Here is a 14,344-nt window from a genome sequence, read left to right on the forward strand (position 1 = left end):
GAGCTATACAATATTAAGTCAATAATGTTTATGTAATTAGCTACTGAAATATCTAATTGAATAAAATGCAATACTTATCCAGTTTAACTTTTGGCAATAATAAAAGCATTTATAATACAATGTACAGTGTTAAATATAGCATAATGTCATAAAAATCAAAACCAAACTAAAATACCAATTAAACACATAGCAAAGGAAAAAAAGAAGAAATTGTATAGTTATTACAATAAATTTACTCGAAATCCAAAAAAGCATTCTAGTATGATATCATTTTTTCCAGCACCAGGAGTAAGGCTTTCAGAAAATGTGAAAATATATAAAACTTTGATGACACATGTACATGCAGTTGAGTGTAACCTCATAAACATGATTTTCCAGAATTTTAGAAAAAAATAGTTAATTTTGATATCATAGTTGGGAATTTGTGGCTTAACAAATAAAAATTGATCACAAGTGTTTCCAATATTATTATTTTAGGATCAATTTGGCCTCAAATGAGAGCTCCTTTTAGTTAATTATTTATGACAATTCGGATCGTTTCTGCAAAAAACTAGTATATATATATATATGTCTTTCGGGGGAAATAACTCCTATAAGGGACTTAAGACAGATGCCAAATGATGGCAAAAGCCAAAATTGGACTTTATTAAGATTATGTGAGCTAAAAATGGATACAAATATATTACAATTTATACTAGACATTAAACAATGATCAGATGAAAATTAAGTTATTTTTCAAGTCTATTTGTATGCAATAAAGATAACTTCATTTGTAGTTTGGATTAATGTTTATAAATTCTAAAATACCATTACCAAATTTAGTTGAACTAAAGAGAGTGAAATCACCAATCATTTAAGAATAAAACAGGTAAATCTTGCAACAGCATCATTGTATGTTTTCTAACATAGAAGAATATTATTTGAAATTATGTAGCTATGGTTATAGAGTAAAGAAGAAGTAAACTATTCATTTATCAATGCACAAAGAATGTGAAGCATGCCTATATATATATATAAGTCAAAAGTTAACATACTGTAAATTCATTTATTTTTTGTGGGTACCAATTTTTCTGGATGCAGATTTTTTCTTTTCATGGATTCATTGTTTATCCTGGGACTTTTATACTAATGGGACTGGAAACTGTTACATCAATCAGTGTAATAATATCTACATCACAGTCGTTAGAACGAGACATAAATACCTGCGCTATTTATCAATATGTATATTAGTATAATAGTCCCAGGTTTTTCCAAGGTCTGCTTACAACTATATTTGAATATAGAAAATTTGGATGTCATTTAACATTTAATTATGCAGGTCAACTTTACTCATGAAATCAACAAAATTGGTATCCAACGAATAATAATGAATCAATATTAAATGTATTTTAACTGGAATCAACTGTTGCAAAATTTCCATGATTTGTTTCTAAAATACTACAGAAAGAGCTTTTTAAAATTAAAGCAAGAAAACTATCCAACTAATGCAAGCAACTTACATTTTTTGCCTATAATTAGTATGATAAAAAAAATCTATGAGCATGAACATTATATACTAAGAATGAACATCTTAGTGAAAAGATCTTCCACAAATTGACAATAAATTTTCTTTATTACCACTTAGAAATGACTTTAGGGTGTCATGTGAATGATACTATGTATTTCATCTAAATTATTTTGAATTAAATTAAATGAAAACAACATGTTAAAAATTTCAAGTGACAGAAACGCTTTCTTAATTAACCTTTACCATTGTGTTTACCAGGAAAGATCTAAGCCAAAAATTTGAAAGCCAAGAATGTCTTAAAATGAATACTTCAACTAAGTAAAAATAAAATAAAATATAATGTACACATGTTCATGTATAAAACCAGAGGCTCTCAAGAGTCTATGTCTCTCACCAGTATCTACATTATATACTGTGGTTTTGGAAATCATGTAAAATAGGGTTAAAATCATAATGAACAGTATAACAGATACCCCAATAATAATTGAGCCCAAGTTAAGTTTAATTTGTCCAAGTAGTAAAATTAGAAGCAGGTCATCCAAGTGAAGTCTTACACAAGAGTGACTGAAAACCCCTCATCATTATCTCAATAAGTGTTCCATTTTGTGACCATTTGAAATTGTTTTTCCTTAGACTTCTACATACATGTACTATAGAAAACCCTTATGTTCTAATTTTACCCATGTAGGCCATGTTGGTTGGATGGCAGGGTCATAACATACATTTTTCAATCAAGAAACCCTTCTGAAAATTGTGGCTAAGTTTTAATTCTATTTGTTCCAGTTTGAGTGGAGAAGATTTTTGTAAAAGATTTTAAAAATTTACAAATACAATATTAAAAATTGACTATAAAAGGCATTATCTCCTTAGGGGCCAATTGACCATTTAGCCAAAAACTGCATTTTACTCCCTATAGTCTTTTTCTTAGCCATGGCTATCATGTTTGAGGATAAGCAAGGTGGTTCCCCAATAATGATTGTGGCACAAAGTTTGGTGAGAATTGGCCCAGTGGTTTCAGAGGAGAAGATTTATGTTAACAGATGACGTTGAGGACAAAGACAGACTACAAGTGATGAGAAAAGCTCACTTGACCATTAGGTCAGATGAGCTAATAATAAAAAATGTTATTACACAAATAAGCATATACAATTACAATGAATTTTTCAAATGCTTACCCTTTTCTTAAAATAATCTCTGATGCAGACTGGGACACAGAAGACTGTTACTAATATTCCAAAAGCAAGTCCCAAGGCAAAAGCACCTCCTATCCATGCCTTATTTATTTGAAATGATTCTGTTTCATATGTAACGGTTACTGGTAGGCAAATATCATTAAGAATTCCACTTCTGACACGGTATGCCATTGCTGATAAAATTCCAATTGATGGTCAAAATTGTTACTGTACTTTCTTTAGATCTTCATTTCTATTTAAAAATACAAAAAATATTCAAAACTAACTGAAAACACCTCAAATTGTAAAGCATATAGATAATCTGTTATCATGCTGAAAATCTCTTATAGATAAGCATTTTAAAATAATATAATAAATAAATAATGTGCCCAAACAATTTTTAAATTTGAATTCATTTTTTTTAATGATCAAGTTCACAATGTTTTCCACATAATGCTAGATCAGAAGAGTTGTGTAAGTATTATAGTTGATGAACAGGCCTCATACTACTTCTGAATTTTAGAGCGAAATGACTTCACCATGTTCACCTATATAATTGAACAAGAAAAGATGAGACTTAAAAAGGTCACTTCATAAGAAAAGTTTTGTTTCTTTTTGCCCTGCACACGTAACAAGCTTTCATCATGGAATAAGGATGTTTTACATAATGGAGAAGACCATGAAAGTAGACAATTTAATTATATATAAGGTTGCAGTTATTTGACTATAATTTAAATTATCATATTTTTACTATTCGATATGGGCATTTGACCAGGGGAACATGTATCTGAAGTTTACAAAAGCACCAAAAAACTAACCACTTTTTAAGAGCCAAGATTAAGAATCTGTTTTTGGACAATGATATGGTAATTTCTGTAAATTTATTGATTAGACAATGTTATAGTATCCAAACCCTGACACTTTTATACCCCAACATACATGGCCATATAGCCAAAGTAAGCATTTAGATCTAGTGGCATACATGTATATATTCAAAAAGTCTAACTATGAATTCTTCAAAAAAATCTTTAAAAGAGCTTGGTAGATGTTATATTTAACAATGCTAAAACATCGTAATACATGTAAATGCCTTGGAGGTTTAAAAGAAAGAATTTATTATATGCATTTTAGTGTTGCACACAATTACATATTTCTAATGTTAATAACTTAATACATGGTATAGATTATATTCAGAAAGGTATTAAATTATCTAATTTTGACCAACTAACTGATTCTTTATGTAATTAAGTATGTTAAATACTAGGTCGTTAATTTCTTGTTAATATATTCATTTTTTGCTGTGTTTACACTATTTGTCATGTGTTTATGTGTATCATATATAGAGTGTGCTTTATCTAATAAATTAATTGATTATGATAATGATAAATTTTTAAATTAAGAACATAGCTATACATGTATATATCATTATTTAAAGAACATGAACATTAATTCTGTTTTTGTCAAGAAATTATAAAGGAAATATGAAATGAGATCACTACCCAGCAGGCACAAAACGTTGTATCAACGTTGATCCAAAGTCAGTCTTCAACGTTGTTACAACTTGGGTTAGTTTTGAAAGTTGTAATGACGTTGAAATTCTGACGTTGAATCAACGTTGCAGTTTCAACGTTGTATTGACGTTGATAACATGTTGAAATCCGGTCCAGTGACGTTGAAATCAGGTCGAGTTAGGTTGAAATCAGGTCTGGTTTAGGTTGATATCAGGTCGAGTTAGGTTGTAGTTGGGTCATTTGTAGGTTGGTTGAAGTGATGGTTTTGGGATATACATTAATCCTTATTGGCACGTGTTCAAATACAATATCAAGATACCTGAATTATGAAATGAAAAAGCCACTTTCAAGTTTTATTTCAAGTTAGTGTCCATCAACAGTTCCTTTCTCAACAAGGGACTCCAAAAGAGAAAAGTAGACAATAACAATCAGAAACAAAGAGAAGAGACAGTTACAATACCAAATTTTATTTGAAACCAAATATATCAATATTAACAAAGCTTACTTTTCTAGCTCATCAATTTCTCAAAGCAAAGGAAAAAAGAAAATCTTACTACAGCACACTGGTTTGATTCTGGTTGATCAAGTTTTCCAACTTATACAAAATTATGTAAATGCAGCAAATTTGACACAGTGACACAAAATGCCTCCTTTGTTTTATGTGAATACATAGCAGGACCATAAAAAAAGATGTTCTCATTTTAGGTTTTTGTAATCCGATATTTCATGTATTTACTTCTTTTTAGTTGTCTTTTTTTCATTTTTATTGATACTTGTTGATCTGAAATTTGACTTTTTGAGGGTATACCGTATGTTGGTTTTTTATTTAACTTGAAGGCATTTGGTACAAACCATACCATCAACAAGCTGTTTACTCATTCCATTCAATCAGTATCTATACACCCGATACAATTGAGTAAACCGGAGAAAAAAAGATGCACTAAATAACGTATTTCTAAATTTCACTGCCTTTTTTTACTGCCACTAAATTAACTATAGAAATAAAAAAAAAAGAGGTTTTTAAAATGAAAAATTTATTTTGTTTTAATGATTTATTCTTCTGGCCTAGAAACTCCTTCTGCTCTCTGTGGGGCACACTTCAAATGTCCTGATCACTGCTTGGATATTTTGGATTCTGGTGTCTCTTTGTGGCAAACTAGAACAGCATCTGAAAGCATGGAATAGAAATAACATAAATTTGAATTACATAAATAAAGTTGTGTACTTTTACAAGCCGGAAATGTTATCAAATTCTACCAATTATAAAACAATTATTTTAAATCATAGAAAACAACATGTTCATTTGAAACAATTGTACCAACTTGCATCAATAACAAGACAAAGCATGAATCCTTTAAACCAGATCTGTGTTTGGCAATAACCATAATATTCATATACAGATAAAACTATCAAAGATGAGAGGTATTTAACGATAAAATCTAAAAGACCAAAAAAGTGTTTAAGAGCAGACCATTTCTATGTGTGTCAGACACAACATATCGAGTTGTATTGGAACGAATGGCTAGTTTTCGATGACACCCCCTCCCCCTTTTTCTGATATTACTGACTCTGTGCATGGCTAGATATGTTTTATGTTAGTTTGCTAATTAGAGGATATATGCAATCATGTTTTGACATGAAACTGAATTAGATTCAGTAAGATAAGACCTTTTCATAATTTCTGTGAAGGTAAACATGCAGATAATCTGATAAATAATTTGAATGTGTTTGTTTATATTATGATTTTTCGTTAATTTAACTATAAAATAGACTTACGCTTATATCAAGAGGTTTATACAGAAAAGTCTTCTATCTTCTTTATATTCCTTAGACGCAGTTGTTCACTATTTGTTCATCAGTCTGGTGCGATAATTTCTCGAGGATGATTTTCAAACTTTTCTAAACGGATGTTAAAAAGAGGTGCGCGTGCTTGCGTGCGCATCCAAATGTAAAATATTCGGAACTCCAGTTGAAAAACCGCGAAAATTTAAAAAATTCTCAATTATTATATCTATTATGATTACATTGTACATCGATGATATGTTAAGTTTATATATTAAATATCAATCGGTAAAAATAATTAAATAAATATACCGAATAATTTCACCTATTTATTTAATTGAATGAAAGCAATAAAAAAAATCGATTTGATTAAAAAAAAAAAAACCTAAGAATATATCATATAGATATACATATAATTAAAATAGCATGAACAGGTTTTCGAGATCTCCCAAAATATAGATAATTAATAAACCAAAATTAGATCTTCTTAATAATTGGTTAGAATTGATTTTTTCTAAGATACTTAAAAAATAAACACAAAACAAAATTAATTTGAAAAAGCCGATTTGTTTTATTGGTGATGTCTCCTGACCACTTGTTCTTGTCCAAAACTCCTTTCCATGCATAAACAATGCAATTCGGTCTACCCCCTTTTTTGTGGGATAAAATGATTGATTATAGGGATCATGGAAGCACGACAGGAGGAAACCCCCTCACGCTTATGGCAGTCAGTGGACCCCCTTATAAGTATTATAAATTCTAGATTAGACACTTATTATCCAATCGTTTATAATACTGCAGCACTGCTCCTTGTTCGATCTGCTCATCCAATATATCTGTACCCTTCAATTTTGACAATAAGATTTTTCTGTCGCGATTGACTGACGTTAATCCAACGTTGAATTAACGTTGTTGTTTAAACGTTGATTTTAACGACGTAAATTCAACGTTGAAACAACGTTGTGAAGTCAACGTTGAATACCATGACGTTAGATCAACGTTGAATTTAGGTCGATCAACGTCACGACCATTTTTCAACCAAATTTCAACGTTGTCACAACGTTGAGTGCCCACTGGGTATTGATCAATATAAACACAGAATCAAGTTGACAATGGTTGTGTTCAAGTGGATACAAACATATATACATCATGTACATGTACATATGCATTGGGTAGGGAAATTATTGTAACAATACAGGCTCTTTGAGCAGTCAAAGTCATACATTTGTCATAATAGCTATATGGATGAATTACCAAAAAGCATTAACTTAAACCACTAGTGAGTCAACATAGATGACAGAAGTTAACATACATATATAGTCTAGACTCTATATAAACTCTTTCAAACCATCAAACTTGTAGATAATAAATACTACAAAATCATATTTATGTTATAACCATATACAATGGAATATAAATACTTAGAGCATGGATGATACATGTTTACAAGGTGTGTAGGATACATCAGATTTATTGATGATGTGACGGTATGGCTATCACATCCTATGCACAATCTAGAGGTACAAATGTATGACCCTCAGGTCTTGATGAATGTTAGTCTTTTTGAAACCTGGTCGTTTTGTACCTGGTGGATATGTAACTAAATTGATTTGTAAATGAGACGTTTCGTGTGTGTAATTATATATAGTTATAAAGAGTGTATCTATTAATACTGAGTCTGTTTTTTCTATGGAAGTGTTTATCTCTATAAATTGTCTACATATTGAAGCCAAAATAAATTTCTTGAGTTCTTCTTCCAGGTAAGGAACCGAATTCAAATTTTGAATGTATGAGTTGTGTTAATTATTATTTATATTCGAAAATCTCAGTCGAAAATGATCAAACTGTGCATCTAATAATAATAGTATTGTAATATAAATTTTCAAAATTCTAAATTCTTGGCTATTTAGTGATAACACTTAATGGTTTAATGACAGCTATTATTGACAGGTGATGAAAAGTTATAAGGCGTAAAGTGATTTAAGAATATACATATATAGGATTAAAAAAATAGCTTATGATTTGATTTCTTTTTTTTAATTACATTTTTCCAAAAATAACGGTAATGATAATTAGCAATAATGATTTGATAGACCCTCTGATGAATCACGATAAGGATATTTTGATGATCACAGTAAAATTTTAGCTAATTTGACGCTTAACGGAAGCCGATAAAAGCCATTTGACGCCTGACGATAAAGGGCATCACTACCCTCATAATTCATCAAAAAGTCTATTAATTATTTCCATAACCTATAAATATTGTTATAAGGTTAAGAAATGTTTCAGTTACAATTAAAATAAACTATAGTTATGAATCCACTATAGTTACAATACAACCTGCATCTGTCTTGATAGCATTTATGATACTAGTTAATAATTCTACAACAAATGCATTCATAATTTATATGATTGACAGCTCTGATTCTTGTCACTGTGATGCTTACTGTACGCTTACTGTTTATTATGTCAATCATTGTAACTGTTCTATATACATGCAGATATGTGATATATTTAACAAGAGTTTGTTATCTTTCACTATTTTCTTTTCTTTCTATCAATGTATATACGTTATAATTGTATAATTACCTGTGAAAACTCAAATGATGGAGATCACGTTTAAAAAAAGAATGAAAATTACCGTTATATTCAAGTTCAGTCATGCATGATTGTTTACTTGTTTATCAGTCGCGATGGGTATTAATCAACGTTAATTTTCCGCCTGAAAATTGAATAATCTGTGTTCGTAGTAGAAAGCGCAACAACGACATAGACTCAATTTTTTCTTTGGACTTTTCCTGTGTGCCGAGGTTTTTCGAAAAGAAGCTTGATTGGTTACGACAGGTGCCCCAAGAAATTATAATCAAATATGTAAAATTTATATTTTTATACACATATCAGAGGTAAGAGAGTTGAGGTAATCGAAAATGCAATTATTCAGTTTGTAGGATACACATTTTATTGATAAGATAGAATTTTAAATGCCCTGTGTCGCATAAATAAAAATATGCACCAACCACATTTTACGCTGTACATAGTTAAATAGCCTAATATTACTCAGCCTTTTCAGTTTTCCATTTACCACACTTTATACAGCACCTGCACTTGATGACTTAGCATCAGGAGAATTTGTTGATGACACAGCATCATCATGATCGAATTCTCCTTTGCTTTATAATAATAATATTTACAATGAAGAAGAAGAAATGTCATAAATGACCCGGTATCAAGTCCGTTCGCGCCCAACATACTTTCGCACCCTACATGTACGCACGTTCACACCCAAGTTCCGTTCAAACTCTTACACATTTGCACCCAATTTTTATTCAAATTCCAGTTGAATAATTGGAAAATCATGATTGTTGTTTTTAATTGATTTCGTCTAAATATTGAATGTATTTATAGTTTGGTATGAGTAAAAGATTGAATATTTTAAATGAAAAACACTAAGGATAATTGTTTTTAACAGCTTGGTCCCTTTGATCTGAAACAATGAAACAATAAAATATAGCAATTTTAATACACTATTATAACCAAAACATGATCAAACATGATAAAATTTATTCAACACACAAACAAAAAAACGTAGTCAGAATCTCATTCCATTTTGAAACAAGTCAATGAAACAAAGTTATAGCAATACACTAACCAAAACATGATGAAGAGTTATTCAACACAAAATAAAACGTTGACAGAATCCCACTTTATTTAGAAAGGAATATTATTTTTTTTAACAATACACTATCCGAAACATAATTAAGATTTATTCAACACTGACAATGAAAAATAGTGTCTCACTTTATTTTGAGACAAACGAAAACAGTTATACTTATAAGAATACTACTTGCCAAAACTTGATTACAAAGTTATTAAATCCAAAATTGGGCCTGAACATGTAGGGTGTGAAAGTGAAAGGGGGCGAACATGAGTGGGTGCGAACAAGAATGGGCTCGAACGAACCCGGATTTAAATGACCCCCCCCCCCTTTTACTGCACTTTCCTTCTTAGAATTCTGTCCAGTGTTGGATCAGTTACAAATAGCATTGTTTTATTTAATAATAACTGATACAATAATCATATGCACTGTAAAGAATCTACATTTTAAATGCAGTGCATCATCCAACTCATTCTTTCATATTGATTGGAACCCTTATAAATATATGGCACTGATGTGCACATTAGGAAATTTGAACCTCAAATCTTCTTTTGCTCACTGCCATTATATTCATGTTGGCCATTCATGTATCTCAATAGTATTCAAGTAAGTATTGGTATTTACAATGTAATCAAACACACCCAGGTATTCGGGCAAATGTGAATCTGGGCGAATAGACTCAAATTTTATTTTTTCTATATTTTTGTATGTTACAAATGTATTTTGGTATATATATTGTTTTAGAGTAAATCCATTTGCTATGAAAAAAAATTCTTAGATTCTCTGCTTTTTAAATTTTAACCTGAGGTCACTTTTCTTCATTATATGAATTATTATCCCCCTTGTTGATTCAATGCTAAACACAAAGACTTGTATATAATAAAACAAAAAGCAGAACATAAATTCAAGAGCCAACCTATTTTGATATATAAGTAACTCAGCAGGACAGTTAAGTCATAGCAAATGTTATAAGCCAGGTGTTATATATCTGTATGTTGAATCCGTACTTTCCGGAACCGTTGTATTGTCTTAACCATGATTGTTGTGATGATTACATGTATCAGCCTCTTTTGGCATTTGAATGAAAAGAAAAAGGATGACAATTTGAAAACTCTTTGTTTTATTTACAATATATAATTGTCTGTTTAATGTCTTTTAATTTGTCAGAATAACTGTAATATGTACAATTATGTATGATGTACATGTATTAATATGAAAAGTTTCTTTTTTTCATTTCAGAAAAAGAATGAAATTACTGTATGCCATATTTGCCCTTCTTGGATTTACATCCCCTGTTTTTGGACAGCAATACACATCAAATTTAAATTTAACTTATGAAGAAAATGCAGTTATAACTGTTGGAAGTCAAGTTATAAATCTAAATGTAAGTTAATAAAATTGTGTTCTTCGATTGTAAAAAAAACTCACAAATAAAAGGAAGTATCATATGGGTGAACACCACTGAGATATGGAACCAATAGAAAGAAAGAAAGTTTAATATTAAGTATTTTCTATGTAAAAAAGAAGATGTGGTATGATTGCCAATGAGACAACGTACTCGCCACAAGAGATCAAATGACACAGAAAGTGACAACTATAGGTCACCATCATTGTTTACTTTATGATATCTTTCAATTCATGTATATAGAATCAATTTATTTCATTTCCTACATCTATATTACTCTAATCAACACAAAACTGGGCAACATTGCAAATTGATTTCCTTTGATAGCAAGATTGACCCAGAGATATCTGTCAACAACATTTTATTGATCTGATGAAGTAAAATGGCATTGATAATATCGCTGCAAACTTCTAATGATGAAAAACAAACGTGCTTCCATTAAAACTAAAAGAAATATAATAAATTTTAAGTGCATTGTGTAAGATATAAGAAGATGTGGTATGCGTGCCAATGAGATTCAATTTTCACAATTCACAATTTATTAAGGTAATCATTATAGGTCTTCAACACGGAGCCTCAGGGCTCATACTGAACAGCAAGGGCCCCAAAAATCACTAATGTAAAATCATTCAAACGGAAACACCAAAGGTCATATCTACATGTAAATAAAAACCGAGAAACACTTACAAACCACATCAACAAACGACAACTACTGAACATCAGATTCCTGACTGAGGACAAGTGCAAACCTGAATCGGGTTTAAATAATCTGAAACAATATTAATGCATATTTAGTTTTGTACATGCACCAGCCACAAAGAAATTTGACATACTATTTTGTTTCTAAAATTATAGCATCACATCCATAACACAATCTATAAGAATATCAATTCAGATAGCATCGATCACATTCAGAAATATAGAATCACATTACCATGATGCTAAAAGTCCCTGGGGAGAACACTGATTTTGTTTAAATGTTATAAGATAAAATGAATTTCAAATTGTTTTCCTTCAGCTAACAAATAGATTGTTATATTTTTTTTACAGGACACCTATTATGTGAACTCAGCAGCATTGGATCCTGCCTATATAAATACAAATGATTACGTGAGGTATCCTTCCTTAATTACCGCCAATGGCCATCACATGGAGATCATTGGACTTAATGACTCATCTGGTATCTACCCTGCATCAACAATTATTGTTGAAAAAGTCATTGAGGTTTGTATTTTACTGTATAAGTACACAAATCAATTGTACAGTCGAACCTATCATAAAGGTCACCTTGAGAAAATCTCTCTTGTCAGGTCACCTGTAATATGAGAAAACTTTTCCCAATATTGTAATATCTACATTTTGAACCTGGATTCAAAGGTTGTGGTAAAAAGTCATTTTGTTTCTAGTCCAAAGGGTGACCTTCACATATAGGTTTGACTGTTCATACAATAAAACAATTTTTACCAAACAATTCATTAAATTTGAAAATATTGTTCTATTCATTTGGGTAACAGTTAACACACAGTGTTTTGACCTTTATTAAAAGTTTATATCTTTGGTATCATATACATAAGAAGATGAGGTATGATTGCCAATGAAACGACTCTCCAAAAGAGACCAAATGACATAGAATTCAAAAATGAGCAAAGGCCATACTGCATAGTAAGTTATAAAAAGTCTTAATAAGATTCAGATCATCTGAATTTTCATGCAATCCTTATACTGTTCAATGTTAATAAGGTCATCAATTGAGTTAAAGTAGATCAGTTTGACTTTCTCTTTTCTTAATTTTTATGTTTCGGAACTTCGGAACTGTTTACTATTGAATAACAAGGAACTACATTTCACTCAATCATGAAAACAGAGACAGGTCGATCTCATTTTCCATAGGCTACATGAAATATAGTGTCAACATTTATTTTCAGTCTATGGTTTAAGTTTTTTTATACATCAATAACTTTGTCAAAGCTTCATGGAATGTTATGAAATTTGGACAGAAGCTTGTTTATGATCAAAATATAGTAGTAAGAGCAATATTTGTAAAATATATAATTTCATTTTCCCTTTTTTACTGATAAATGGATTTAGTTTTTTTACAGTCATCATTCAGATTCAATCTGAGGTAGAAGTTTTTCTGTCATCAATAACTTTGTCAAAGCTGCATGCAATTTTATGAAATTGAAACAGGAGCTTGATTATGTTAAAAATACAGTATCAGAGGAAAATTAAAAAAAATATTATATTTTTCCGTATTTTACTGATAAATGATCAACCTAGTTTATTTTGCAGTTAAGGGGGCTGGCGGGTCTAAATCATTTTTTTTTATTTAATATAAGATTTCCCTAATTTTTTCTATAAATGAACTTTATCTTATACCTTATAGAAAAATAAAATAAAAAAGAGGGGTCACCGATCATTTACGCTCACAATCTGCCATCGAAAGAAACATACATTTTTGAAAAGGTACTCTTTTTCTGTTGAACTAATAGGAGAAAAAGAGGTAATATCGAAATAAAAAAAGAACCTAATTACAGAAATCGCTTAAATTTTACAATTATTTAGTTTATGTATAGCTTATTTGAAAACAATAATAAAAAATATAGGTCACCGATGAGTAAAAAATGATATTTCAATTTTAATGCCAAAAAAGGGCATTTTTGCACCAAAGGGAGATAATTTCGAGCTTTTTCAATGATATCTACATTTTAAAAGTCAGCTGGGGCCAACACCAATTGATTTTTTGGAATGATGTTTGTGCCATATAATAAGGTAACAACTACTTAAGGTAATTTATAAAATTTGTAATGAAAATTAAATGTTTAATTTTTTTCTGAAAATCTTATACCGGCGAGCCTCCTTAACAAGAATAAATATAAAAAAAAAAGCAGATTTGGTATGATTGCCAATGAGACAACTCTCCAAAAGAGACACAATGACTCATAAATTAACAACTATAGTTCATCCTACAGCCTTCAACAATGAGCAAAGTCCATACCGCATAGTCAGCTATAATGTTACACATCAAATACTTTATCAAACCTTTATAGAATTTTATGAAACTTTAGCAGTTAGTAAACTTTCATGGATTGTTATGCAACTCAGACAGAAGCTTAACTGAGGTGCTCCAAGACCTAAAAGTACATGTAGCATATATGAAAAATACCATTGATTTTCCCCTCCCCTATTAGTTTTTGTTAAAATTGCACTTTTCAAAAAAATGTGAAGAAGTTATCTCTGTTTCAAATAAAGAAATACTTAGCATAAGAAAAGTTTTATCCTTTCCAGTACTATAGAAAAAAAATCACATAACAT

At 30.2% G+C, this 14,344-nt stretch overlaps 2 protein-coding genes across 5 annotated transcripts in view; one reads left to right on the top strand and one right to left on the bottom strand.

Annotated features, from left to right (window-relative positions):
• The window catches only part of LOC134715382 (trichohyalin-like), a 33,930-nt gene extending 25,273 nt beyond the window's left edge, over positions 1-8,657 (bottom strand). For 2 of the 4 annotated variants that reach the window (XM_063577530.1, XM_063577534.1), the window contains exons 1-2: positions 8,562-8,655; positions 2,683-2,936 (exon numbers count right to left, since the gene is read on the bottom strand). In XM_063577530.1, coding sequence (XP_063433600.1) covers positions 2,683-2,871 — 189 coding nt within the window. In that variant the 5' untranslated portion in view covers positions 2,872-2,936; positions 8,562-8,655. Of the gene's footprint in view, positions 1-2,682; positions 2,937-8,561 lie in introns of all 4 variants that reach the window. The other 2 variants (XM_063577532.1, XM_063577533.1) reach the window with 2 other exon arrangements.
• Positions 8,658-8,713: 56 nt separating this feature from the next.
• Positions 8,714-14,344, top strand: part of LOC134715381 (limbin-like) — a 40,440-nt gene continuing 34,809 nt past the window's right edge. Inside the window, exons 1-3 of the mRNA XM_063577529.1 lie at positions 8,714-8,875; positions 10,867-11,011; positions 12,083-12,256. Of these exons, the coding sequence (XP_063433599.1) occupies positions 10,874-11,011; positions 12,083-12,256 (312 nt within the window). The 5' untranslated portion in view covers positions 8,714-8,875; positions 10,867-10,873. The remainder of the gene's footprint in view (positions 8,876-10,866; positions 11,012-12,082; positions 12,257-14,344) is intronic.

This window comes from Mytilus trossulus, chromosome 4 (assembly GCF_036588685.1).
Source record: "Mytilus trossulus isolate FHL-02 chromosome 4, PNRI_Mtr1.1.1.hap1, whole genome shotgun sequence".
NCBI lineage: Eukaryota > Metazoa > Mollusca > Bivalvia > Mytilida > Mytilidae > Mytilus > Mytilus trossulus.